This window comes from Piliocolobus tephrosceles, chromosome 21, assembly GCF_002776525.5.
Source record: "Piliocolobus tephrosceles isolate RC106 chromosome 21, ASM277652v3, whole genome shotgun sequence".
NCBI classification, from domain to species: Eukaryota; Metazoa; Chordata; class Mammalia; order Primates; family Cercopithecidae; genus Piliocolobus; species Piliocolobus tephrosceles.
The window spans coordinates 34,105,347-34,130,406 of record NC_045454.1 but is presented as its reverse complement, the minus strand read 5'-3'; the positions used below and the strand labels follow the sequence as shown (position 1 = coordinate 34,130,406).

General features: G+C 47.6%; 1 protein-coding gene across 6 annotated transcripts in view; it reads right to left on the bottom strand.

Annotated features, from left to right (window-relative positions):
* Positions 1–25,060, bottom strand: part of SUGP2 (SURP and G-patch domain containing 2) — a 45,836-nt gene that overhangs the window by 18,036 nt on the left and 2,740 nt on the right. For 4 of the 6 annotated variants that reach the window (XR_002735219.2, XM_023229809.2, XM_023229807.1 and 1 more), the window contains exons 2-6: positions 24,701–24,832; positions 18,834–20,444; positions 11,994–12,114; positions 2,383–2,873; positions 855–966 (exon numbers count right to left, since the gene is read on the bottom strand). Coding sequence is in view for 5 of the 6 variants with exons in the window: in XM_023229807.1 (XP_023085575.1) it covers positions 855–966; positions 2,383–2,873; positions 11,994–12,114; positions 18,834–20,444; positions 24,701–24,832 (2,467 nt within the window). In the remaining variant the exon portion in view is untranslated. Of the gene's footprint in view, positions 1–854; positions 967–2,382; positions 2,874–11,993; positions 12,163–18,833; positions 20,445–24,700; positions 24,833–25,060 lie in introns of all 6 variants that reach the window. The other 2 variants (XM_026457005.1, XM_026457003.2) reach the window with 1 other exon arrangement.

The following is a 25,060-nucleotide window of genomic DNA, read 5'->3' as shown; positions in this document are numbered from 1 at the left end:
TTTTTTTTTTTTGAGATGGAGTTTCACTCTTGTTGCCCAAGTTGGAGTGCAATGGTGCGATCTCGGTTCACTGCAACCTCCGCCTCCCAGGTTCAAGCAATTCTCCTGCCTCAGCCTCCCGAGTAGCTGGAATTACAGGCACCCGCCACTATGCCTGGCTAATTTTTTTTTTTATTTTTAGTATAGAGATGGGGTTTCACTATGTTGGCAAGGCTGGTCTCGAATGCCTGACCTCATGATCCATCCACCTCAGTCTCCCAAAGTGCTGGGATTACAAACATGAGACACTGCGCCTGTCCTTTTTTTTTTTTTTTTTGAGATGAAGTCTTGCTCTGATGCCCAGGATGGAGTGCAGTGGCTCAATCTCAGCTCACTGAAACCTCTGCCTCCTGGGTTTAAGCAATTCTCATGCCTCAGCTTCCTGAGCAGCTGGGATTACAGGTGCTTGCCACCATGTCCGGCTAATTTTTGTATTTTAGTAGAGATGGGGTTTTAGCATGTTGGTCAGGCTGCTCTTGAACTCCTGAACTCAGGTGATCAGAACAGATCTTTCTCCCTCAAGCCCCTGGCTCAGGTGAAGTGAAGTCATGACTTACTCCTGGTGTAACCCCCATGGTAGGGATGAATTGGCCAGGCTGTGGGCTGGCTCAGGACATGTTTGTGGCATGAACACACACAAATCTAAAGGGTGTAATGTCCAGTTGCAGTGGAGCACACCTGTGGTCCCAGCTACTCCGGAGGCTGAAACAGGAGGATCACTTGAGCCCAGGAATTTGAATCTAGCCTGAGCAACATCCTTAGACTTTCTCTCTTTGAAAAAGAAAAAGGTGTGATGAGACCCGGGGGGTACGTACCACAGGTCAGGGTTATCGGTGCTGTTTTCTATGCTGAATTGTTCGATCTCTGGTCCCACCTGAGCAACAAATCTAGCCAGTTTCTCTGCAGTCTCCATTGTCTTCATGTCAACTACAAAACATAAAGCACCTGTCAGGCATGACTCCTGAGCTGCTGCTCCCCGTGTAAACACTGCAAGGTTGTGGAAGCTGATTATAAAGATGGCCTGCGTGTCCCCTCCCTGTAGCCTTGCCCTTTGCCACATGCAGACTCCTTCTCACCAAGTGAACACTGTGTATCCCCCCCTCGAATCAGGGCTAGTCTTGGGACTCAAATCGGCTATAGCATGTGGTGGAAAAGCCTGTTGCCAGTTCCAAGCCTGGGCCTTGGAGGACTCAAGTACTTCTGCTGTCTCTCCTGGAGCCCCAACCCCAATTGCCAGGTGAACAAACATGGGCTGGCTGCTGAGGGGATGACAGGCATGTGGCCCAGCCATACCATCATCTCAGCTGACAGCCTGGACACCTGCCGCTGATCGCAGATACATGCGTGGGCTAGCTCAGCAGACGACCCAGCCACTGGCAAATTCACAATACTGGATGCCTCCGGGATTTTTTTTTTTTTTGAGACGGAGTCTTGCTCTGTCGCCCAGGCTGGAGTGCAGTGGCGAGATCTTGGCTCACTGCAACCTCCGCCTCCTGGGTTCAAGCGATTCTCCCGCCTCAGCCTCCTGAGTAGCTAGGACTACAGGCACGCACCACTACGCCTGGCTAATTTTTTGTATTTTTAGTAGAGATGGGGTTTCACCATGTTGCCCAGGCTGGTTGCGAACTCCTGAGCTCAGGCAATCCGCCCGCCTTGACCTCCCAAAGTGCTGGGATTACAAGTGAGCCACCATGCCCGGCTGATGCCTCCTGTTTTAAGCCACAGTTTGGAATGGCTCATGACACAGCAACACCTAGAGAATGCGGCCATTGTGGACACTTTTTTGTCCTCTCCTTCCCACTTAGTGCTGAGTAGGAAGCACTGGCCAGAGAGCAGGCCTGTGGTACAGAGAGAAGGAAACAGCTCAGGTGACAGAAGAAACAGAAGGGATGAAGTTAGTCGATTCAGAGGAATCAGTGCAACCCCAAGAACAGGAACTGTAGAGACCCTGGGGATAAGGAGGCAGAATGAGAGAACAAGGCAGCCCTGAGGACTATCAAGAGAGGCCAGGATATAGCAGGACACAGGATCCCAAGTTCACGTAATGTACTGCCCACGGCCCCAGCAGCAGAACCCTGTCAGGGAGCACAGAGGCATGGGGCAGCACCTCATGCCAGCTCCACTCTCAGAAGAGGAGGAGGGAGCTGCAGGACTTGCATGCAGCTCTCTCGAGAAAGTAAGAGAGAAAGCACCAACATATGCACTTGTCTTGGCCAGGTCCCTAGGGCTTTTATCCATTGCCTTGCCTAGATTGCAACCCCTGCCCCCGAATTCTAGAGAGACCTTGGAGATGGGAGAGTAGGGACTGGGGCCCAGAGGAGGGGGACAGGAGTGAGCACCCACTGTCAGCAGATGGGCAGGGAGAAGAGGTCTGAGGTGCTTCAGAGATGTCCACTCCTGCTGGCTTGGGGGATGGACCTGAGGCTTCTGAGCTGGGGTCCTGAGGAGAGGGTCCAACTGGGTCTGGCAGGCAGTCCTTGTTGGCAGCATCATTTCTGTCTGGCAGGGATGGTTTTGCCTGTGAGAGGCCTGGAGTCTGCCGGCCGTGGTGTTTCAGCCTGGTGCCTGAGGATAGGAGGGTCTGGGTCCCAGTGGTCGCTCTCCTTGCCTTCCAGCCCCGGAGCCCTTGAGCACGGAGGAGCCCCCGCCGCTGCCACGGAAGCAGTTTCTTCTTGAGGTTACGGACAGCCCGGGCATACAGCATGGCCCGCACCGCACACTCTGCTGAGGTCGGCTTCTGGTCGGCTCCTCGCAAATTCTGGCTCATCCGCTGCATTTCTGCCAACTTCAGCTTGTAATATTTATACTCCAGACTATTTTCATCAGACAAAAACCTACATAACAAAACAGGCATAACAGGACATTTATGAAAACACCACCAGGTCCCAAATTGTTCCTGCAAACACAAACTCTTTCTAAGTGGCCAACTTCTGACTGTCCTCTGCCGTCTCAGAGGCTCTGCCTGGCTCTACTGAGGACCCAGAGCAAAGCCGAAGACAGCTGCCCTGCTAAGAGTGACTGCAGGGCAATCGGGAGTTTGAACCGAGTTCCTCCTTGATTTCTATCAGCAGCAGCCATGAGGGAGCTCACAGCTCATTATGGCCTGGAAACACAAACCAGTCACCTTGGAGCCACAGCACCCTGGCAGGGAGAATTGACACCTTTTAAATGGCCCAGCCAGGATGAGAGCTCGATGAGCTTTTGACTGCATCAAGGCAAGTGTGATGTGACCCACAAGAGAACATTAACCAAGGAGCCTGTGCCCCAGGTGTGAAATCTTATGACCCAGTCATCATGATGAGAACAGTACAGAAAAGAGAAGGTTGAGCTACACGTACTAACACAGAAAAATATTCAACGGGGCGTGATGGCTCACACCTGTAATCCCAGCACTTCGAGAGGTTGAGGCAGGAGGATGGCTTGAGCCCAGGAGTTCAAGACCAGCTGGGCAACAAAACAAGATCACATCTCCACAAAATAAAAAAATTAGCCAGGGTGGTGGTGCACGCCTATAGTCCCAGCTACTCTGGAGGCTAAGATGGGAGGATCACTTGAGCCCAGGAAGTCGAGGCTGTGGTGAGCTATGACTGTGCCACTGTACTCTAGTCTGGGTAACAGAGCAAGACCCTGTCTTTAAAAAAAAAAAAAAAAAATCCTTCTCCTGCTAGTGTCTTTACTTTTTTCATCATGTTCCTTCTAGCTTCATGAGTTGATTACAGCTCACTGTAGCCTTGACCTCCTGGGTTCAGGTGATCCTCCCACCTCAGCCTCCCCAGTAGATGGGACTACAGGTATGCACCACCACACCTGGCTAATTTTTGTATTTTTGGTTGAGAGGACATTTCACTACGTTGCCTAGGCTGATCGCAGACTCTTGGACTCAAGGTAGCCACATGCCTAAGCCTCCCAAAGTGCTGGGATTACAGGTGTGAGCCACTGCACCTGGCCTACTCTTTATTTCTAATAAATTCACCTGAAGTCACTCTTTCTCTTAAGTATTTTTATAACCGCATCTGGTGTATAATGTTTTTCTTGCCACTTCCTTCTAAATTGCTTCTAATTTCAGTTCTGATTACCCTTCACTCAAAAGTTATTCAGAAACGTGTTTTATTTTGGTTGCTGGTTTCTAGTTTGCTGTATCGGCATAATGTGGCCCATGTGAGTTTCCTGGGTGTGCTGTGATTTTTCTCCGTGATTTCATACATAACAAACTTTTAAGTTGGGCGTGGTGGCTCACGCCTGTAATCCTAGCACTTTGGAAGGCGGAGGCAGGTGGGTTGCTTGAGCCCAGGAGTTCAAGATCAGTGTGGGCAAAACCCCATCTCTTTAAATAAATAAATAAATAAATAAATAACCACCCCACAAAAAACGTAACAGACTTTTGTGAATATTTGATTTCAGTTCGTATTAAAGAAGAATATTGCTTAGTAAGTATGGCAATATTTCAGGTGGCTTTCAGATTGTTTGATATTAAGTAGCGACATATTAGTTATTAGATGAGGTTCCAGATTACTAGTGACAAGCCAACTAGAAGCAAGGTGTTGGCAGCACTGTGTGATGTGGCATGTCCCTGGCAGACAGCTCCATACACAAGCTCCTGCTGACACTGTTAGTCAGTTGAGGTCTGTCTGGACCTCAGAAGACAGACTGAGGACCGGCTCCACTGCTGCCCTGGCACTCTGTTGGGCTAACGGTGGCATCTTGCAAGATCACGCCCTAACAAGCAATAGCGCTCAATTAAGATAATGCTGACCAACATGGGCGCTCTGGTTCTCAAGTCAAACACAGCCCCAGCAAGGCAACTCCTCATCAAGGGCAGAGCGCAGAATCAAGGCCAGGTAACCTGACTGCCCCAGTCACTCATGGCTCTAATGGCTTTCCTTGTTCCTGGATGGTTCTGGTGCCAAGTGCAGTCCGAGGACGTCAGTCACAAATGCATCTCCCCAAGTTCCAGTGGAACATAACATCAAGAACACAGAACACTCAACAAGCCAGTCTGCTGGCTTCAAATCTCAGCATAGCCACTCATTAGCTGGGAACATTTCTGTGCCTCAGTTTCTCCATCTGTAAGACAGGGAAGATGATAAGCAGTAGCTACTTCATCATATAGCTGTAAGGCCTGCGTTATAAGCTTTTCACTATGAGGCAAGTGATATGAAAACCGCTCAACAAATATTAGCAGACTGTCTCTGTTTACGCTCATTTGCTGTGTTATAAAATCTTCCACAACCTTATTTGGATTACATCATCTACCCATTTCAGAGAAACATTCATGTCTCCTACCATGGTTTTGGATTCATCCAATTCCTCTTATCATGGTTTTGGACTTAAATGATTTTTTTTTTTTTTTGAGACAGAGTCTTGCTCTGTCACTCAGGCTGGAGTGCAGTGGCGCAATCTTGGATCACTGCAACCTCTGCCTCCTGGATTCAAGCGATTCTCTAGCCTCAGCCTCCTAAGTAGCTGAGGTTACAGGCACCCGCCACCATGCCCAGCTAATTTTTGTATTAATTTTAGAGATGGGGTTTCACCACGTTGGCCAGGCTGGTCTTGAACTCCTGATCTAAGGTGATCTGCTCACCTCGGCCTCCCAAAGTGCTGAGATTACAGTCATAAGCCACCACGCCCAGCTCTGGACTTAAATGATTTCTAAAGGTTATTTACTTACATAGCTCAAAGCTATGTAGTGCAGGCAACGTGATTCGCAATCTATATGTTCATGATGACTTTCCCTTTTATCAGGAACTTCTTTTGCTCCTTCCAGTGCTGTTCTCCTTAGTCTTCTTTTTCTGAACAATTCTCTACAATTCTCTCCGTTCTTTTTGGTAGCATTCACCTGCTATGCAATTTCCCTTCTCTGTTTGCCAATTCCTGTGTTTTTGCTTCTTTCCCTCTAGAGTAGTATGAAGTTATAGACCCCACATCTGTTCCTTTTTTTTTTTTTTTTTTTTTTTTGAGACGAAGTCTCGCTCTGTCGCCCAGGCTGGAGTGCAGTGGCCGGATCTCAGCTCACTGCAAGCTCCGCCTCCCGGGTTTATGCCATTCTCCTGCCTCAGCCTCCCGAGTAGCTGGGACTACAGGCGCCTGCCACGTCACCCGGCTAGTTTTTTTGTATTTTTTAGTAGAGACGGGGTTTCACAGTGTTAGCCAGGATGGTCTCGATCTCCTGACCTCGTGATCCGCCAGTCTCGGCCTCCCAAAGTGCTGGGATTACAGGCTTGAGCCACCGCGCCCGGCCTCTGTTCCTTTAATGGCTAATCAACACACATACCTAAACTCTTCTTTTGTATCAATATGCAGAATTACCCTTTAGCTCTACCCTCATGTCAAAAAAGACAAAAGGCCTGCACACCTACCTCCCTCCTTCTCCTTGTGCCTCACATATTTAGATTATCTGGGATTTTAGTTTCTTTTATTTCACCCCAAACATCAATTATTTAGATTTTTTGTTAACTTTGGGGTGCTTGGACAATCCTGCTAAGGCTAGACCAGAGGGATTCTTAGCCACTTGTTTTCCTGAGTGTGTGAACACGTAGGACCTGGTGGGCTCTCCCTGGAGTGCATGGTCAGGGCTGCCCCACTCCCAGGGGACAATTTAGAAGATGAGAGAAAACAAAGTATGACATATTCCTTCAGCTTTATATCCTGCACTGTTGTGATCATTTTCTAGGCTTGATGCTTTGCACTCTCTCATAGGAAAGGATGGAAGCCTGCCCCTTGGTGTTCCAAACAAGGAAGCAAAGCCATAGTGGATGTGTCTGTCTATACTTCTGATTGATTCATTGATTGATTTGAGACGGTGTTTTGCTATTGTTGCCTAGGCTGGAGTGCAGTGGCGCGATCTCATCTTACTGCAACCTCTGCCTCCTGGGTTCAAGTGATTCTCCTGCCTCAGCCTCCTGAGTAGCTGGGATTATAGGCAGCCACCACTACGCCCGGCTAATTTTTCTATTTTTAGTAGAGATAGGGTTTCATCATGTTGGCCAGGCTGGTCTCGAACTCCTGACCTCATGGGGCCCACCCGCCTCTGCTTCCCAAAGTAGTGGGATTACAGGTGTGAGCAGCCGCGCCTGGCTCTTCTGACATCTTTAGTGTACGACATGAGGCAGGTCACCTCAGCAAAGAGGCAATGGCCAGTTCTGTTCACAAGGCTCCAATGGGAACAAATCATGCTTGTAGGGTGTGAGGGTGGAAGGTCTCAAATCTCTGCTGGTTCTCAGAGGGTGGAGATAAGAAGTCATTCTTATATTTGCCTCCTAGAGGTCTGACTTTTTCACTTGCTAACTAAAAAAAATAATTTTTAAGGCTGAGCGTGATGGCTCATGCCTATAACCCCAGTGCTCTGGGGGATCGCTTGAGCCCAGGAGTTAAACACCAGCCTGGACAACATAGCAAGAACCCATTTCTTAAAAAAAAAAAAAAAAAAAAAAATATATATATATATATATAATAGCTGAATGTGGTGGTGTGCTCCTGTAGTCCCAGCTACTCGGGAGGCTGAGGCAGGGGGATTTTGCGAGCCCAGGTTGAGGCTGCAGTGAGGTATGATCATGCCACTGTGCTCCAGCCTGGGCAACAGAGTGAGATCTCGTCTCTTAAAAACAAACAAACAAAAAACAAACTTATTAATCCACACATATCTTCATAGAATGTCAACGGTCATGCATAAAACTGTTCAGTAAAGAAAAAGCAGCATAGGCTTATTAAGAGATACAGAGGTAGGCCAGGTGCGGTGGCTCATGCCTGTAATCCCAGCACTTTGGGAGGCCGAGGTGGGCAGATCATGAGGTCAGGAGATCGAGACCATCCTGGCTAACATGGTGAAAACCTGTCTCTACTAAAAATAGAAAAAAATTAGCCAGGCATGGTGGCGGGCACCTGTAGTCCCAGCTACTCAGGAGGCTGAGGCAGAAGAATGGCATGAACCCGGGAGGCAGAGCTTGCAGGGATCATGCCACTGCACTCCAGCCTGGGCTACAGAAACTCCGTCTCCAAAAAAAAAAAAAAAAAAAAAAGATACAGAGGTCACCGTGAGAAGTAGTTTGAAGAGCTAAGTGACTAAGTGACTGCCTTCAAGGACTGGAACATGGGAACAGGTCACAGCAGAAACATTTGGCTTTTCATTATGCATTCAACTGTTTTGTTAAATACAACATACAAGGAGCATTTTGACTTAAGAATTCAAACATGCACACCAGGAACCTAAGTTTAGCAGTTTCTTTACTTATTGCTGTGCTTTTGTATCACACTCTTTCGTCTTATAGCATCTTGATAATTCCTTCTTCTTTTTTTTGAGACAGAGTCTTGCTCTGTCGTACCCAGGCAGGAGTGCAGTGGTGTGATCTTGGCTCACTGCAACCTCTGCCTCCTGGGTTCAAGCGATTCTCGTGCCTCAGTCTCCCAAGTAGCTGGGATTACAGGCACCTGCCACCATGTCCGGCTAATTTTTTGCATCTTTAGTAGAGATAGGGTTTTACCATGTTGGCCAGGCTGGTCTCAAACTCCCAACCTCAGGTGATCTGTCCCCCTCAGTCTCCCAAAGTGTTGGGATTACAGGCGTGAGCCACTGCACCTGGCCAGGTAATTCCTTGTGAAGGAGTTTTTGGATGATAAAGTCTCTGGGAACAACTCCTAAATCTGTCCTCCTTCAGGATCTATTCTATCAGCCAACCACTGAGATTTTTATTTCAATCTATTTTTCAACCAGTTTTCTGTTTTCATAGCAACCAGTGTCTGTTTCATGGATACAATATACTCTTATTACCTGAGACTATTCATTACACATACATATTTATAGACTACACCTCCTCTTTCTCATAGTAACTCTTGTCTTCTAGGGTGTCAGAAGTTTGTCGAGTTTGGTGATTCTCTTTCATGATACTGGTTTACCTCAAATATCAGTTCTTACTTTGATGCTTATTTCTGATTTTGTACCCTGCCCTGCCCCTATCCAAACACACCCCTGACTCTGGTTTCTGTCTGCCACGCCTGGTTATCAGAGGTCATGAGACCACTGGGCCATGTGCAGGGGTCATGGGGCAGAGGCACGAGCCCCCAGTTCTCTCAGGGCCTCCTATTCCTCCAGCCTAATAACCTTATCAACCACCTGGAAAGTGGCCCTAGGCCTTCTAAGTCTGGATGCCTTCTTATCAAGAGGGTCTGGTATCTGCTTGCATCTGTCAATCTGGGGCTATCTAGCTTTCTTCCTTCAGCATGCACACTGGTTCAGACCACAGACTCTGGATTAGAATCTCAACTTTGCCTCTTACTAGCTGTGACTCCTCAAGCCAAGAGGGCTCTTGGAGGCTCTAAGTTTCTTGTCTGTAAAATAAGCATAGCAATAGACCTGCTTCGCAACATTGTTTATGAGGATTCAACCAGCTAGTGCTCAAATCAGTAATGTGCTTAGAACAGTACCAACTGCAGAGAAGGCACAAGTGTTTATTAAATGAAAAGTATTCAATAAATGATGCTGCGACAATTAGGTTATTTGGGAATTTTAAACTTTTAAGTTACATGCCTACCTCATTCAATACATGTAAATAATCCAAACTCAAGAATTTTGTAAAAATAAAAACACAACAAGTTCCAACTTTCCTCTGGGTAAATCATGATGGGTAGGACCAAAAACATGGAAATGTATGCCTTTCAAGCATCTTTAGTAATTACAACAGAGGCCGGGCGCGGTGGCTCAAGCCTGTAATCCCAGCACTTTGGGAGGCCGAGACGGGTGGATCACGAGGTCAGGAGATCGAGACCATCCTGGCTAACATGGTGAAACCCCGTCTCTACTAAAAAATACAAAAAACTAGCCGGGCGACGTGGCAGGCGCCTGTAGTCCCAGCTATTCCGGAGGCTGAGGCAGGAGAATGGCGTGAACCCAGGAGGCGGACCTTGCGGTGAGCTGAGATCCGGCCACTGCACTCCAGCCTGGGTGATAGTGAGACTCCGTCTCAAAACAAAAAGTCATTACAACAGCAAGAATAACAAGTCCAGTATGGGTACAATCTGACTACAAAAAAGGGCACACTCAGGAGGTCAAGGTTGCAGCAGGCTGTGATAGCGCCCCTGCACTACAGCCTGAGCAACAGAGTGAGATCCTGTCCCTAACAAAAACAGAAAACAAAAGAGGGCACAGCACGCTTACAGAGTAGCAGTGAGAGGGTCAATTAGTACACATAACCTATGAAGAGTAATCTGATGATAAACATCAATGGTCTCCACCAGGGGCAGCTCTGCTTGCCATGGGACACCAGGCAGTGTCTGGATGTATTCTGGGTTGTTACTAGTGAGATAGAAGGTCCTGCTAACATCAAACGGATAGAGACCACAGATGCTGCTAAACAGCCTGCAATGTCCAGGACAGCTCCAACCCTAATACAGAACGATCCAGTCTCAAATGTCAATAGTGCTGCAGCTGAGGCTGGGCGCAGTGGCTCACACCTGTAATCCCAGCATTTTGGGAGGCCGAGGCAGGCAGATCGCCTGAGTTCAGGAGTTCCAGACCACCCTGGGCAACATGGTGAAACCCCGTCTCTACTAAAATACAAAAAATTAGCTGGGTGTGGTGGCGGGCACCTGTAATCCCAGTTACTCGGGAGGCTGAGGCACAAGAATTGCTTGAACCTGGGAAACAGAGGTTGCAGTGAGCCGAGATCGCCCCACTGCACTCCAGCCTGGTGACAGGGCGAGACTCTGTTCCAAAAAAAATTAAAAATAAAAAGTGCTGCAGCTGAGAAACTGACATAAATCAAAAGTCTCTAACACGAGCTTTAACCCAGCCGTTTCACTCCCAGATATCATGATAAACTGCCAGAAAGGTAGGCAGAAATACAAGCAAAGCACTGATCATCATCTCCTTTTTTTAAAAAAAAAAAAGAAATGGTGTCTTGGCCTGGTGTGGTGGCTCACACCTGTAATCCCAGCACTTTGGGAAGCCAAGGCAGGTGGGTCACCTGAGGTCAGGAGTTTGAGACCAACCTGGCCAACATGGTGAAACCCCGTCTCTACTAAAAATACAAAAATTAGCTGGGTGTGCTGGTGTGCGCCTGTAATCCCAGCTACTTGGGAGGCTGAGGCACGAGAATTGCTTGAACCCAGGAGACGGAGGTTGCAGTAAGCTAAGATTGCGCCACTGTACCCCAGCCTGGGTGACAGAGCGGGACTCTTTTTCTGGCCTGTTCTTTACTTTCTCTAATAAGAAAGTACTATATTTAGGATGCAAACTGTAATTTTAAAAAGTTGATCTATTCACATAAAGAGGCAGTTAAGGCCAGGCACGTTGGCTCAAGCCTGTAATCTCAGCACTTTGGGAGGCCGAGATGGGCGGATCACGAGGTCAGGAGATCGAGACCATCCTAGCTAACACGGTGAAACCCCATCTCTACTAAAAAAATACAAAAAAAACCTAGCCGGGCACGGCGGCGGGCGCCTGTAGTCCCAGCTACTCAAGAGGCTGAGGCAGGAGAATGGCGTAAACTCGGGAGGCGGACCTTGCAGTGAGCTGAGATCCGGCCACTGCACTCCAGCCTGGGCAACAGAGCGAGACTCCGTCTCAAAAAAAAAAAAAAAAAAAAGGCAGTTAAGCAAAACAGAGTTTGACAAATACTAGCAATACACTGCAAACAACTGCAATGATGTATTACTAATCTTACTACCCTTACTCTGTATTCTCTGCATGAACATCTCATTGCATCCTTAAAACAGCAAAGCAGGGAGTTGGAGCTGTATTCACAGGTAAGAGAATGCTACCACCCAGCCAGCCTACCACTGGTCTGCAACAGAGCTAGGACTTGCTGAACCCACATAAATCCGAGCCACCTTCATGCTCTTCTCACTGGAGAACACCACTTACTCAAGTATCTCAACCTCTGCTCTCAACACCATCAGAGTGACCCAAATTTTGCCATATACTCCATGACAGGGATTCACAGGGTGGACATTTAAAGACCTACCAGTAAGCAGGGTCCTCTTTGAGAAGAGTTCTCTCTTTGGGAGACAGGCTGCCTTCGATGACACGTTTCACAAGCTGGTCGATGGTGCCCACTACCTTGTGATCTGCTCGCTGGGGGACAGCTGGAACACACAGAACAGCTTTTCTGAGAAACATGCTGACTGTGGGCTCTGGGAAGACAAGGACAGTACAGTAGTTGGGGGCTTAGCGCTGAATCCAAGCAGGCGTCAACAACCGAAATCCTCATTCACAAGACACCAGCATTGAAAAGAGGAAAACAACACCTTATTCTATAAACCAATACAGAAAATCTCCTCCTAAAAAATGTAACAGCATAACCACTAGGAGAGAAACAGTCATAGCTTTCAATGACTGGACACAGCAATTTATTTACATACTCTAGAAAAAGAAAGACATATAGCAATTTGATATCATTTTTCATGTATCACTTAATAATTTGAGTGTTCATAACATTAAAGTGGAAAATACAAATATCTAGTTTAAAATATACAAAAAAGGTATCTAGGTTATAATTCTCAATATAAAGGTGGGAATAAAAAATATATAAATATGGATACATAGGAAAAGACTGTAAGGAAATATGTTAACAGATGTTATAGGGGATAGAATTATCACGAATTTCATTTTCCTTATGCTTTATCTTTAAAACAAAAAAATGGCCGGGTGCGGTGGCCCACACCTGTAATCCTAGCACTTTGGGAGGCTGAGGCGGGTGGATCACGAGGTCAGGAGATCAAGACCATCCTGGCTAACACGGTGAAACCCTGTCTCTACTGAAAATACAAAAAAAATTAGCCAGGCATAGTGGCAGGCGCCTATAGTCCCAGCTACTCGGGAGGCTGAGGCAGGAGAATGGCTTGAACTTGGGAGGTGGAGCTTGCAGTGACTGAGATCACGCCACTGCACTCCAGCCTTGGTGACAGAGCGAGACTCAGTCTCAAAAAAAAAAAAAAGAAAAAAAACCCATCATACTTGTGTTTTGTAACCAGAAAATATATATATCAATTCACAAAAAATTTTCTCCAATTAAAAAAAAAAGGTCAGCTGGGCGCAGTGGCTCACACCTGTAATCCTAGCACTTTGGGAGGCCGAGGCGGGCAGACTGCCTGAGCTCAGGAGCTCGAGACCAGCCTGGGCAACATGGTGAAACTCCGTCTCTACTAAAATAAAAAAAAAAGAAAATTAGCCAGGCATGGCAGCATGCACCTATAGTCTCAGCTACTTGGGAGGCTGAGGCAGAATTGCTTGAACCCGGGAGGCAGAGGTTGCAGTGAGCCAAGATCGTGCCACTGCACTCCAGTCTGGCAACAGAGCGAGACTCCATCTCAAAACAAAAAAAAGGTCAATGGTCCCAAATTACATGTTCACAGAAAATACCTGCTGAATGTATAAGAAACAAATTTTAGCCAGATACAGTGGCTCACGCCTGTAATCCCAGTACTTTGGGAGGCCGAGGCGGGTGGATCACGAGGTCAGGAGATCAAGACCAGCCTGGCTAACATGGTGAAACTCCATCTCTACTAAAAAATACAAAAAAATTAGCCAGGCACGGTGGTGGGCGCCTGCAGTACTAGCTACTCAGAAGGCTGAGGCAGGAGAATGGCATGAACCTAGGAGGTGGAGCTTGCAGCGAGCTGAGATTGCGCCACTGCACTCCAGCCTGGGCGTCAGAGTGAGACTCCATCTCAAAAAAAAAAAAAAAAGAAACAAATCTTTTCTTTTTTGAGACGGGGTCTCACTCTGTCGCCCAGGCTGGAGTGCAGTGGTCCCATGATAGTTCACGGCAGCCTTGAACTCCTGGGCTCAAGCAATTCTCAGGCCTCAGCCTCCCGAGTAGCTGGGACTACAGACATGCACCACTACGTCTGGCTAATTTTTCAAATTTTTTTGTAGAGATGAGGCTTCACCATCTTGCTCAGGCTGGTCTCCAATTCTTGGGCTCAAGAGATCCACCCTCCTCTACCTCCCAAAGTGCTGGGATTATAGGTGTCAGCCACCATGCTCTGCCCAAAATATTTTTTAAAGTGAGAATTTCCTCCAAGATGACTTTAAATTTACAATGCTGCCAGCAACACAGAAGAACATGTTTCTTCAAATGGTAAGATTGTTTAATTTCCTAATAATTGGCTAGTTTTAAAAGTACAGAATGATGGCCGGGCGCGGTGGCTTATGCCTGTAATCCCAGTACTTTGGGAGGTCAAGGTGGACGGATCACCTGAGGTTGGAAGTTCGAGACCAGCCTGACCAACATGGAGAAACCCCGTCCCTACTAAAAATACAAAATTAGCTGGGCGTGGTGGCACATGACTACAATCCCAGCTACTAGGGAGGCTGAGGCAGGAGAACTGCTTGAACCTGGGAGGCGGAGGTTGCAGTGAGCCGAGATCACGCCACTGCACTCCAGCCTGGGCAACAAGAGCAAAACTCCGTCCCCAAAACAAAAACAGGCCGGGCACGGTGGCTCAAGCTTGTAATCCCAGCACTTTGGGAGGCCGAGACGGGCGGATCACGAGGTCAGGAGATCGAGACCATCCTGGATAACACGGTGAAACCCCGTCTCTACTAAAAAATACAAAAAACTAGCTGGGCGAGGTGGCGGGCGCCTGTAGTCCCAGCTACTCGGGAGGCAGGAGGCGGAGCTTGCAGTGAGCTGAGATCCGGCCACTGCACTCCAGCCCGGGCGATGGAGCCAGACTCCGTCTCAAAACAAAACAAAAACAAAAACAAACAAACAAAAAAGCACAGAATGGTCTATTTGTTCAGCCATTCAGTTAAAATCACTGCTGAACTAGCAAGGTTTTCCAGTTTGTTCTGTAAATGATTGCACAGTCCTGTGCCCACCTGTGTCCATGTTACAGCTTTGAGCTTATTTTAAACATTAGTGTGAGCTCTTCATACATGATGAGTCAATCCTTAAACTGCCACGTTATTCCAAGTATGTCCCCTATGAAACTGCTTTTTTTTATGGCTCTCTTTTTACAGAACTACTAGTTTTACGTGATTTTATAAAAGATGTTGAGGTTTACAGTCAGCAATGAAATTTGGGGACCCCTGCTAATTTGGTCATCTTTAGCTAGGATGACCATGAGCAAGAGTCAGAAAGTGGGACACAGCTTTGGCCCAGCAATCCTACTCCTGAGAATGTATCCTTTCAAGAATTAAAAAAAAAAAGGTAATAGTAATAATCAAAGCATTCAATCAAAGATGTCATTCCAGCATTTCTTTTTTTTTTTTTCCTAGACGGACTTTTGCTCATCACCCAGGCTGGAGTGGAGGAATGTGCTCTAAGCTCACTGCAACCTCCACTTACCAAGTTCAAGCATCTCTCCTGCCTCAGCCTCCCAAGTAGCTGGGATTATAGGTGTGTGCCACCACGCCAGGATAATTTTTGATTTTTAGTAGAGACAGGGTTTCATCACGTTGGCCGGGCTGGTCTCGAACTCCTGACCTCAGGTGATCCACCTGCCTCAGCCTCCCAAAGTGTTGGGATTACAGGTGTGAGCCACTGCGCCTGGCCCATTCCAGCATTTCTTTTTTCCTTTTCTTTTCTTTTTTTTTTAAGAGACGGAGTCTCGCTCTGTTGCCAGGCTGGAGAGCAGTAGCAAGATCTTGGCTCACTGCAACCTCTGCCTCCCAGGTTCAAGCAATTATCTTGCCTCAGCCTCCCGAGTAGCTGGGACTATAGGCACATGCCACCACGCCTAATTTTTTGTATTTTTAGTAGCAACAGGGTTTCACCATGTTAGCCAGAATGGTTTTGATCTCCTGACCTCATTATCCTCCCGCCTCGGTCTCCCAAAGTGCTGGGATTACAGGAATGAGCCACTGCACCTGGCCCATTCCAGCATTTCTTTCTTTCTTTTTTTTTTTTTAGACGGAGTCTCACCCTGTTGCCCAGGCTGGAATGCAGTGGCACGATCTCGGCTCACTGCAACCTCCGCCTCCCGGATTCAAGGGATTCTCCTGCTTCAGCCTCCCGAGTAGCTGGGATTAGTCACGCGTCTCCACATTCAGCTAATTTTTGTATTTTTAATAGAGACGGGGTTTCACCATGTTGGCCAGGCTGGTCTCGAACTCCTGACCTCGTGATCCACCCGCCTCGGCCTCCCAAAGTGCTGGGATTACAGGTGTGAGCCACCGCACCTGGCTCCATTCCAACATTTCTAACAGGAAGATAAGCAGCAGTGGGGCAGCCTCATGAGATGTGGGCCCTGCCGCCAGCTATCCTGCTACACAGACAGGGAACTGAGGCTTGCAGATACTAACTACATGTGAACCCAGGTCTGTCTGAGTTCAGAAACCTCTAGTAAAAGGCAGCATGAATCCAGCATCAAAGGAAAGGTGAGGTAATTTACATTAGGTCAATATCATGATGTAGCAAAGGCTGTGGAAACAAAGAGGGCTTTCTGGCAATCAGGTAGAAGAGCAGGCGGTAGCATTTTCAGTCCAGCACGCCTACAGCTGCAGGAAAGCATGGGGAACATCGAAGGCTGTGGGAGGGCAAGTGGGTGGGTTATAACCATTTTAGGTTATGGGTGACTTTTATTCCTTCAAACAGTATCCCATCACTTTGTGAGGGGTTGGGGAATAGGGTCCCTTCAGCCCTGAGCCTACTTCTCGAAGGATTCCGCTCTGGGGGTAGGGTGTGGCCACCTGTATGTGGTGGGACCTATCCAGTGTCTAGTGCCGTTGGGGCTTCATGAGGGTGGTGAAAGAGCAAAGAAAGTCAGGAACAAATGAGACTTCCCCACTGGGCTGGGGGCAATGGAAGGTGAAAACCACATCAGTGGGAAAAGTGCTTTCTCCCTATCACAAGAGTTAAGACAGCATGGTTACCATGTATGCTTGCGACCTCTGGGATGTCTGGGCTGTGAGAGCCCATTCTGGGAGTTTAGGAGGAAGGAACAGGGAAATCAAACAGCTTATCACTTCTATTTCTCCTCCTTGGCCTTTTCCTCTCCCCAGAAAGCCAATGATAACTGCTAATTAGCAGGTGTACTTAAATAATTCACCAACTTTAGCCAGTCTAGAAAAGTGAGTAGGGAGAAAAGGTGCATCCACTATGTGGAATGACCTGGCTGGTCCCTACATATCCTTCAGTACAGCTCAAGCACAACCTCCACAACTCTCCAGGCTGGGCTGGAGCCTCTCCTGTGTCGCTTTAATTCTAGCACAGGGGTGACTACTTTTTTGTTTTGGTTTATTGAGAGACAGGGTGATGCTAGCCCAAACTGGAGTGCAGTGGCTATTCACAGATGCAATCACAGGTCACTGCAACCTTGAACTCCTGGTCTCAAGCAATCCTCCCTCCTCAGCCTCCCGAGTAGCTAGGATTACAGATATGTGCTACCACCCCTGGCTCACGAGTGACTGGACTTTGTGATTTTCTTCCCTCAGGAGACTGGGGATTCCTCAGAGACCATGCTCTGTGTTTTTTCTCCCTTCTAGTAACACCTTGTGGGGACATGTTGGAACAAGGGTTCCAGGCCAGGCGCAGTGACTCACGCCTATAATCCCAGCACTTTGGGAGGCTGAGGCGGGTAGATTACTTGAGCTCAGGAGTTTGAGACCAGTCTGGGCAACATGATTCTCTACAAAAAATACAAAAAAAGTTAGCCAGGCACAGTGGTACAAGCCAATAGTCCCAGCTACTCAGGAGGCTGAGGCAGAAGGATCACTTGAGCCCAGGAGGTCGGGGCTGCAGTGAGCCATGATCATGCCATTGCACACCAGCCTGGGTAACAGGGCATGACTATGTCTCAAAAAAACAAAAACAAGGAAAGAAAGTCAAGCCTTCTTTCTTTCAAAGATTGAAAAGAAAAAAAAAAAGGAATAAGGGTTCTTAACCTTGGCTGCAGAAAGGTATGAACCCCTCAGAAGATATAGGTAAAATTGTGTATGAATAGATAAGCATTTTTTCTGGCAATGGCCACAGCTTTCTACCAAATCCCGAGCGGTATTTCACCTAAAAATGTCCAAAGATTTTTGTTTTTCTGAGACAGAGTCTTGCTGTCGCCCAGGCTGGAGTACAGTGGGGTAATCTCAGCTCACTGAAACCTCCACCTCCCAGGTCCAAGTGGATTCTCCTGCCTCAGCCTCCCAAGTACCTGCGATTTCAGGTGCATGCCACCACACCCGGCTAGTTTTTGTTTTTTGTTTTTTTTTTTTTTTTTTTTTTTTTGAGACGGAGTCTCGCTCTGTCGCCCAGGCTGGAGTGCAGTGGCCGGATCTCAGCTCACTGCAAGCTCCGCCTCCCCGGTTTACGCCATTCTCCCGCCTCAGCCTCCCAGTAGCTGGGAGTACAGGCGCCTGCCACCTCACCCAGCTAGTTTTTTGTATTTTTTAGTAGAGACGGGGTTTCACCGTGTTAGCCAGGATGGTCTCGAACTCCTGACCTCGTGAGAGTTCTTTGGGAGACCACCCGTCTCGGCCTCCCAAAGTGCTGGGATTACAGGCTTGAGCCACCGCGCCCGGCCTAGTTTTTGTATTTTTAGTAGAGATGGGGTTTCACTATGTTGGCCAGGCTGGTCTCGAACTCCTGGTCTCAAGCAATCCGCCGCCTTGGCCTCCCAAAGTGCTTGAATTACAGGCATGTGCCACCACACCCAGCTGTCTAAAGACTTTTATGGTAAACAGCAGATTCCTAAGACACATTCACAGAATGAATGGCAGACATATATTGGCCAATGTGCATTTTCTACTAAAATCCTGATTTGTTTCCAATTGGCTAAAGAGCTCCTGTGTAAAAAAATCTCAAATAAAAGACATTACCAAACAAAGATGAAAAACAACAAATAGAAACTTTGGCTGTTTTCCTTACCATCACTCAGACTACTTGGAGCCTTGGCCTGAATTTCGGGTTTGGTAGGAGGAATCATTTTCTCCTCCTCTCGCGTCGGCTCTGGTTCGGCTTTCTTAACCTGGAGGGGACACCCGCTGCTGACTAGCCAGGCCTTCAGGTGGTCTATGTACTCTCTCCCAAACAAAGTGGAGTCTTCAAAGTTTGGAAATGCAGCAGGTGACGGAGCTATATCTTGCAGGCCGACAGCTTCTAAGATTTTCTCTTGCCGGAAAGAAGAGGCCAAGGAGAATGTCTGTCCCAAAAGGGCCAAAGACTTACGGCAGAGAGAATTGGTGGTTTCCAGGGCAAGAGCCAAGTCCAGGGGGTTACTGAGGGTCTTCATCTTGACACTCAGCTCGTAGGCATTGCAGGCCATAAGCAGAGGTGTGACACTCTTCAGAAGCCGGTCTTGAAGTCTCATTATGTACTTGTCAAAGGGCTTTATGATTTCAAAAAAGCAATTTTTGGTCTTCACAGCACCTTTGTCTAAAAGCATGTTTAAAAACTCATTATCAACTCTGGGTGTTTTCAAAGCAGAGTGCTTTAAAAATTTGATAGTAAAAAAGCAAAAATCTCTGTGCTCTGGTTTTAAGGAACATTTGAATGAGGCAAGCATTTTAGCACAGGTTTCTGTTTCAAGTTCAAAGAGAGTCTGGAAAAGCTGGGAAAATTTAATATCATCTTTTATGGTATGGAATCCTGCCCATTTGATTATTTCTATCCCAAATCTTGAAAAAACATCAGACTTATCTATGATGTCAAAGCTCATCTTTCTTCTGGGGAGCCGAAGATTCTTCAGATCCAGCCCCAGAGGGATCTTCTGAATGGGGAACTGGATATCTTCTGTCCCTGGGTTTGTCCCCAGGGTCACATCAGGACTTGGAGTGGTTTTCTGGATTTGGTTAGTGCCCTGAGTTTTGGGAGTAATACGATTCATGGTGGGTATTTTTTTTGTGCTCACATTTCTCAATGTGACAAGTTTCCCAACACCCCCCTTAGCTGTGAGCAGGCCCTGAGACTCCCCTTTTCCTAGGAGGGAACCTTCCTGGTCAACGATGTTTAAAGCTCGGCCTCTGGCCTGGACTTGACTGCTGCCCCTGAGCACAGAGTCAGCCTCCCCGGGATGGTCCACGTCATAATCCCGACTCTCCTTCTCCAAACACTCTTTCTCAATCAGCCTGGAAGATCCAAAGTCTCCCAAAACTGCAGAGGGACCAAAACTATACTCCTGTGACCAAGAGGAGGACTCTTGAGAAACTGGATGGCCAAAGTCTTGCTCCCAAGAACCACGGAGTGCAAATTTCCAGTCCTGAGAACGGAAATGTCCCAATTTCCGGTGGCCAATGACCTGGTCCCGAGAATCAGAGTGAGAAAATTCCAGATCCCGGCCACATTCTTTGCGAAAGTAGCTGTCATCACTGATGGAAGGGTTGCTTGATCTGAAGGAAGGCCCTGGAAATACGTCACTTCTCAGGCCTTCTCTTCCGGTGTCTCGCGAGTGAGCTACAGATCCACTGAGGGAGTATCTGCTATCGCTGTGGACATCATCATACATCTCTGCTCTGGATCTTGGGACTGCCCTTAAGAGATCTGAAATAAACCATTCAAAAAAAAAAAAGAAGAAGCCAAAAGGTACTTTAGACCAGAGGATGCAAACAGTGCAAACAAACAGTCCACGGATCACCAGGCAGCAAAAGTGCTTTATACACCTCAGTGCTTTTTGCCAATCTGTATTTGTTGCCAACATTTAAAATGTGTGTGGTGTCACTTAAAAATCTGGATCAACTACTTACTAAAACAGGAGATCTAAAAGCACCAACCCTGAGTTTGCCCTGATGACAATCAACCCAGGCTGGGCAGCAGCAGCCCAACGGGCAAGCCATAGACTCTCTAAGTTGGCACCAACAGCCCTCGCTCATTCAGATCCCTTACTCTCTAGCCATCTGGGTTGGCAATCCCTCTTTTAGTCTGAGGAAAGGGTGTTTGGTCCCCAAATAACCTGGATATCTTTACTGCAACTGGAACACTTCTGTGTTTCTACTTCTATCTCAGGACAGATAGGTTTTACTGAGGCTATCTGCCTTCACTGCCTCCTAGAAGGAAGTCTCGGCCCACAGTGCAACTGTGAGGCTAGAGGAACCACAGCTAACACCATACGCACCTCAGCTGACCCAAAGCTGGCTGAATCTATCACTTGGAAAGGTAGGCCAGGCCAATCAACCCTCTCTCTGGAGCTGAAAAACCACAGACTGAGGCAGACAGGAGGGAGGGCAGGAGCTTAGTAAGATACATCAAAAGGGGCCATGATGGAAACTGAACAGTGTCTACTTCTGTCCTTCTCCATGTAGAAAAGGGGAAATGGGTCAGGCACAGTGGCTCAAACCTATAATCCCAGCACTTTGGGAGGCTGAGGTGGGAGGATCACTCGAGCCCAGGAGTTTGAGACCAGCCTGGGCAACATAGCAAGACCCTGTCTCTGTCAAAAAGAAAAAAGAGCATGGGGAAGATATACTTGCTATGGCTTAATCACATGGAGAAACTGTAAGAAGTGAGGAACAGAAGCAATGAACTATGGGCATATGAGAACAGTGGGCCTCAGGGAGAGTTTTCATGGAGTGCCTTTCTTTCTAGCTTTTCAATCAGAATCAATGACCTAGTTTTAAAAAAATAAATAAATAAATAAATAGGGAAGGAGAGGTGCCAGGAGGTAGTAATGGGTTAAGAGGCCACAGGAAGCCAAAGTCGTGTATAAATCCTAGTTCATTTGTTCAACAAGTACAAACTGGGCACCTACTGTGTGCAAGCACAGTACTAGGCACTGAAGTTACAGCAAGAAAATAAGAACTCTCCGAAACTTGTCAGTTGAGAGAGTCAGACAAAAAACAGGAATATATCAGATACAAGTTAAGTACCAAGAAGAGAAATCAAGCAGGTGGGAACCTGAGGAGGCAATGACATTTTGAGACAGGCTGGTCAAGAAGAGTAGCTCTAACACTTTTTTTTTCTTTTTTTTTTTGAGACAGAGTCTCACTCTGTTGCCCAGGCTGGAGAGCTGGAGTGCTGGAGCGCAGGGGCGCGATCTCGGCTCACTGCAACCTCCACCTCCTGGGTTCAAGCTGTTCTTCTGTTTCAGCCTCCTGGGTAGCTGCGATTACAGGGGCCCGTCACATTTTTGTATTTTTAGTAGAGACGGGGTTTCACCATGTTGGCCAGGCTGGTCTCAAAGTCCTGACCTCAGGTGATCTGCCCGCCCTGGCCTCCCAAAGTGTTGGGATTACATGTGTAAGCCACTGCACCCAGCCGTCTTTTTTTGAGACAGGGACTCACTCTGTGGCCCAGGCTGGAGTACAATGGCACAAACACGGCTTACTGCAGCCTCAATTTCCTGGGCACAAGCCAACTTCCTGCCTCAGCCTCCCAAGTAGCCAGAGTCATAGGTGCACGCCACCATGCCCACATAACTTTTTATTTTTTGTAGAGAGGGAGTCTCACTTTTTTGCCCAGACTGGTCTGTAACTCCAGGGCTCAAATGATCCTCTTGCCTCAGCCTCCCAAAGTGGTGAGATTGCTGGTGTGAGCCACTGTGCCCAGGCCCCTAATCTTTCTGGAGGTAACTAAGATATGTATTGGTGCTTGAGTCTCTAGGTAAAGTTAAAGATTTAAATCTCCTTCTAAATAAAACATAAATATTCAGTATTACATACATGCATTACACTAAAAGAACTAAAGAATGCACAAACACCATGGATACAGTCATACCTCAGAGGCATAAGCAAGCAATTAAGAGAACTTTTATTTTAACCTTTACTTCTTATTTGTTCCAATATTTTATAACAGAAGTGTTTGTGTGTAGTACTCATGTGATTATTGAAAACTCAAGATCTGAAGACAATCTCTGAGCCTGCTTTGTCCAGGTCCAGAGCATGTTTGTTATTCCTACCCCAAACACTTACACTTATTCACCCAACACAGGAGACCTCCTCCACCCCAAGGCTGGTGTGACTAAGAGCAGCACTGTCTGTGCTACCCAGAGGAGACAGGCAGAGGAGTGAGTACACGATATACCTCCCTGGGGCAGGAAAGGGCAACCAAATCAACCTCAAGGCATGCTGAGGCTTCCCAGGGGAAGGCACCTGTGATCTGTCTTGGTACCTGAGGGAATTTACCAGGCAGTGCTAGAACAGGAGGAATTCAAAGCATAGGCAGCAGGCAGCACAGTAGCCCTCAGTGTGAGGCCCAAGGCAGGAGGTGAAGGACCCTTCATGTCATCCAGTGATCTGTGCAGGCACTGTTTTTGATTCTGCTGGCATGGTGTGTCAAAACCTTCCAATGGGAATGTTTTCAGACAGGGTCTAAAATCAGCAGCTCTACAGGCCACCCCATGCCCTCCTGTCTTGTATATATTGTGGCCTGGCTGCTCCTGCACTCCCCTGAGGGTGTGTCCTGTAGTGGGGAGCCCCAAGAGGCCAAGGAGAGCAGTGGCTCAGTAAGGCTGGCACTAACAGATCTGTGGATCAAGTCTATAAAGGGGAGACATGAGGGGAATGAAGCCAGAAACAGAGAGAGGCTGCAGAAGGAGATTGTTCTGATTATCCAGCTAAGAACTGGTAGAGCTGGCCGGGTGCGGTGGCTCACGCCTGTAATCCCAGCACTATGGGAGGCCAAGGCGGGTGGATCACAAGGTCAGGAGTTCAAGACCAGCCTGACCAACATAGTGAAACCCCGTCTCTACTAAAAAAAAAAAAAATACAAAAAAATTAGCTGGGCATGGTGGCAGGCGCCTGTAATCTCAGCTACTCGGGAGGCTGAGGTAGGAGAATCGCTTGAACCCGGGAGGCAGAGGCTGCAGTGAGCCAAGATCACGTCACTGCACTCCAGCCTGGGCGACAGTACACGACTCTGTCTCAAAAAAAAAAAAAAAAAAAAAATTAAGTGGTGATGGGGATGGAGCCAGGTAATGGATCCAAGAACCTGTCTTGGGGCTGGGAGCAATGGCTCACACCTGCAATCGCAACACACTGGAGGCAGAGGTGGGAGGATAGCTTGAGCCCAGGAGTTGCAGACCAGCCTGAACAACATAGCAAGACCCCATATCTATTAAAAGAAAAAAAAAAAAACACCAAAAAACAAAACTGGGCTGGGCTCGGTGGCTCATGCCTGTAATCCCAGCATTTTGGGAGGACGAGGCAAGCGGATCACCTGAGGTCAGGAGTTCGAGACCAGCCTGGCCAACATGGTAAAACCCCATCTCTATTTCAAATACAAAAATTAGCTGGGCATGGTGGCGCATGGGAGCCACCAGGGAGCTGTAATCCCAGCTACTCAGGAGGCTGAGGCAGGAAAACCACTTGAACCCAGGAGGCAGAGGTTACAGTGAGCTGAGATCCCTCCAATGCCCTTCAGCCTGGGAGACAAGAGTGAAACTCCGTCTCAAAACAAACAAACAAACAAACAAAACTGTCTTGAGGTGGGTCGGGGAGGATATCCGGCGAGAGGCTCCACATATCTGCGTAATAATGACTGACAGATCAAAACATTATCCCCTGACCAAGTGCAGTGGCTCATGCCTATAATCCCAGCACTCTGGGAGGCAGAGATGGGAGGATGGCTTGAGCCTAGGAGTTCACAGTTGCAGTGAGCTAAAATTGTGCCACTGTACTTCAGCCTGGGGGATAGAGTAAGACCCTGTCTCAAAAACTAAACCAAACCAAAATAAAAAGCCATTATCTCCTAAATAAGGAACGTAAGGATCAGAGGACTGGTATTATTTGCCCAAGGTATTGCAATCTTCCTGCCTTGGCCCTAAGATACACCCCCACCAAAACAACAACAACACTTTATTTTACCTTGAGCTTTAAACTGAAGAGTTTCGCTTACAGCCTCACCGCTGGCATCCATGTGATATCGCTTGGCTTTTTCTTGTAATACAGCATCAAAAGTCTCCTGTGTAATTCGTCTGGCTGCCATGTTATTTTGCCCTATGGCGAGACAGAAAAAACTACACTAAGAGTCACAACTTGGGGCTGGGCATGGTGGCTCATGCCTGTAATCCTGGCACTTTGGGAGGTTGAGGTAGGCGGATCGCCTGAGCTCAGGAGTTCGAGACCAGCCTAGGCAACATGGTGAAACCCCCGTCTCTACTAAAATACAAAAACTTCAGGCTGCGTATGGTGGCTCACACCTGTAATCCCAGGACTTTGGGAATC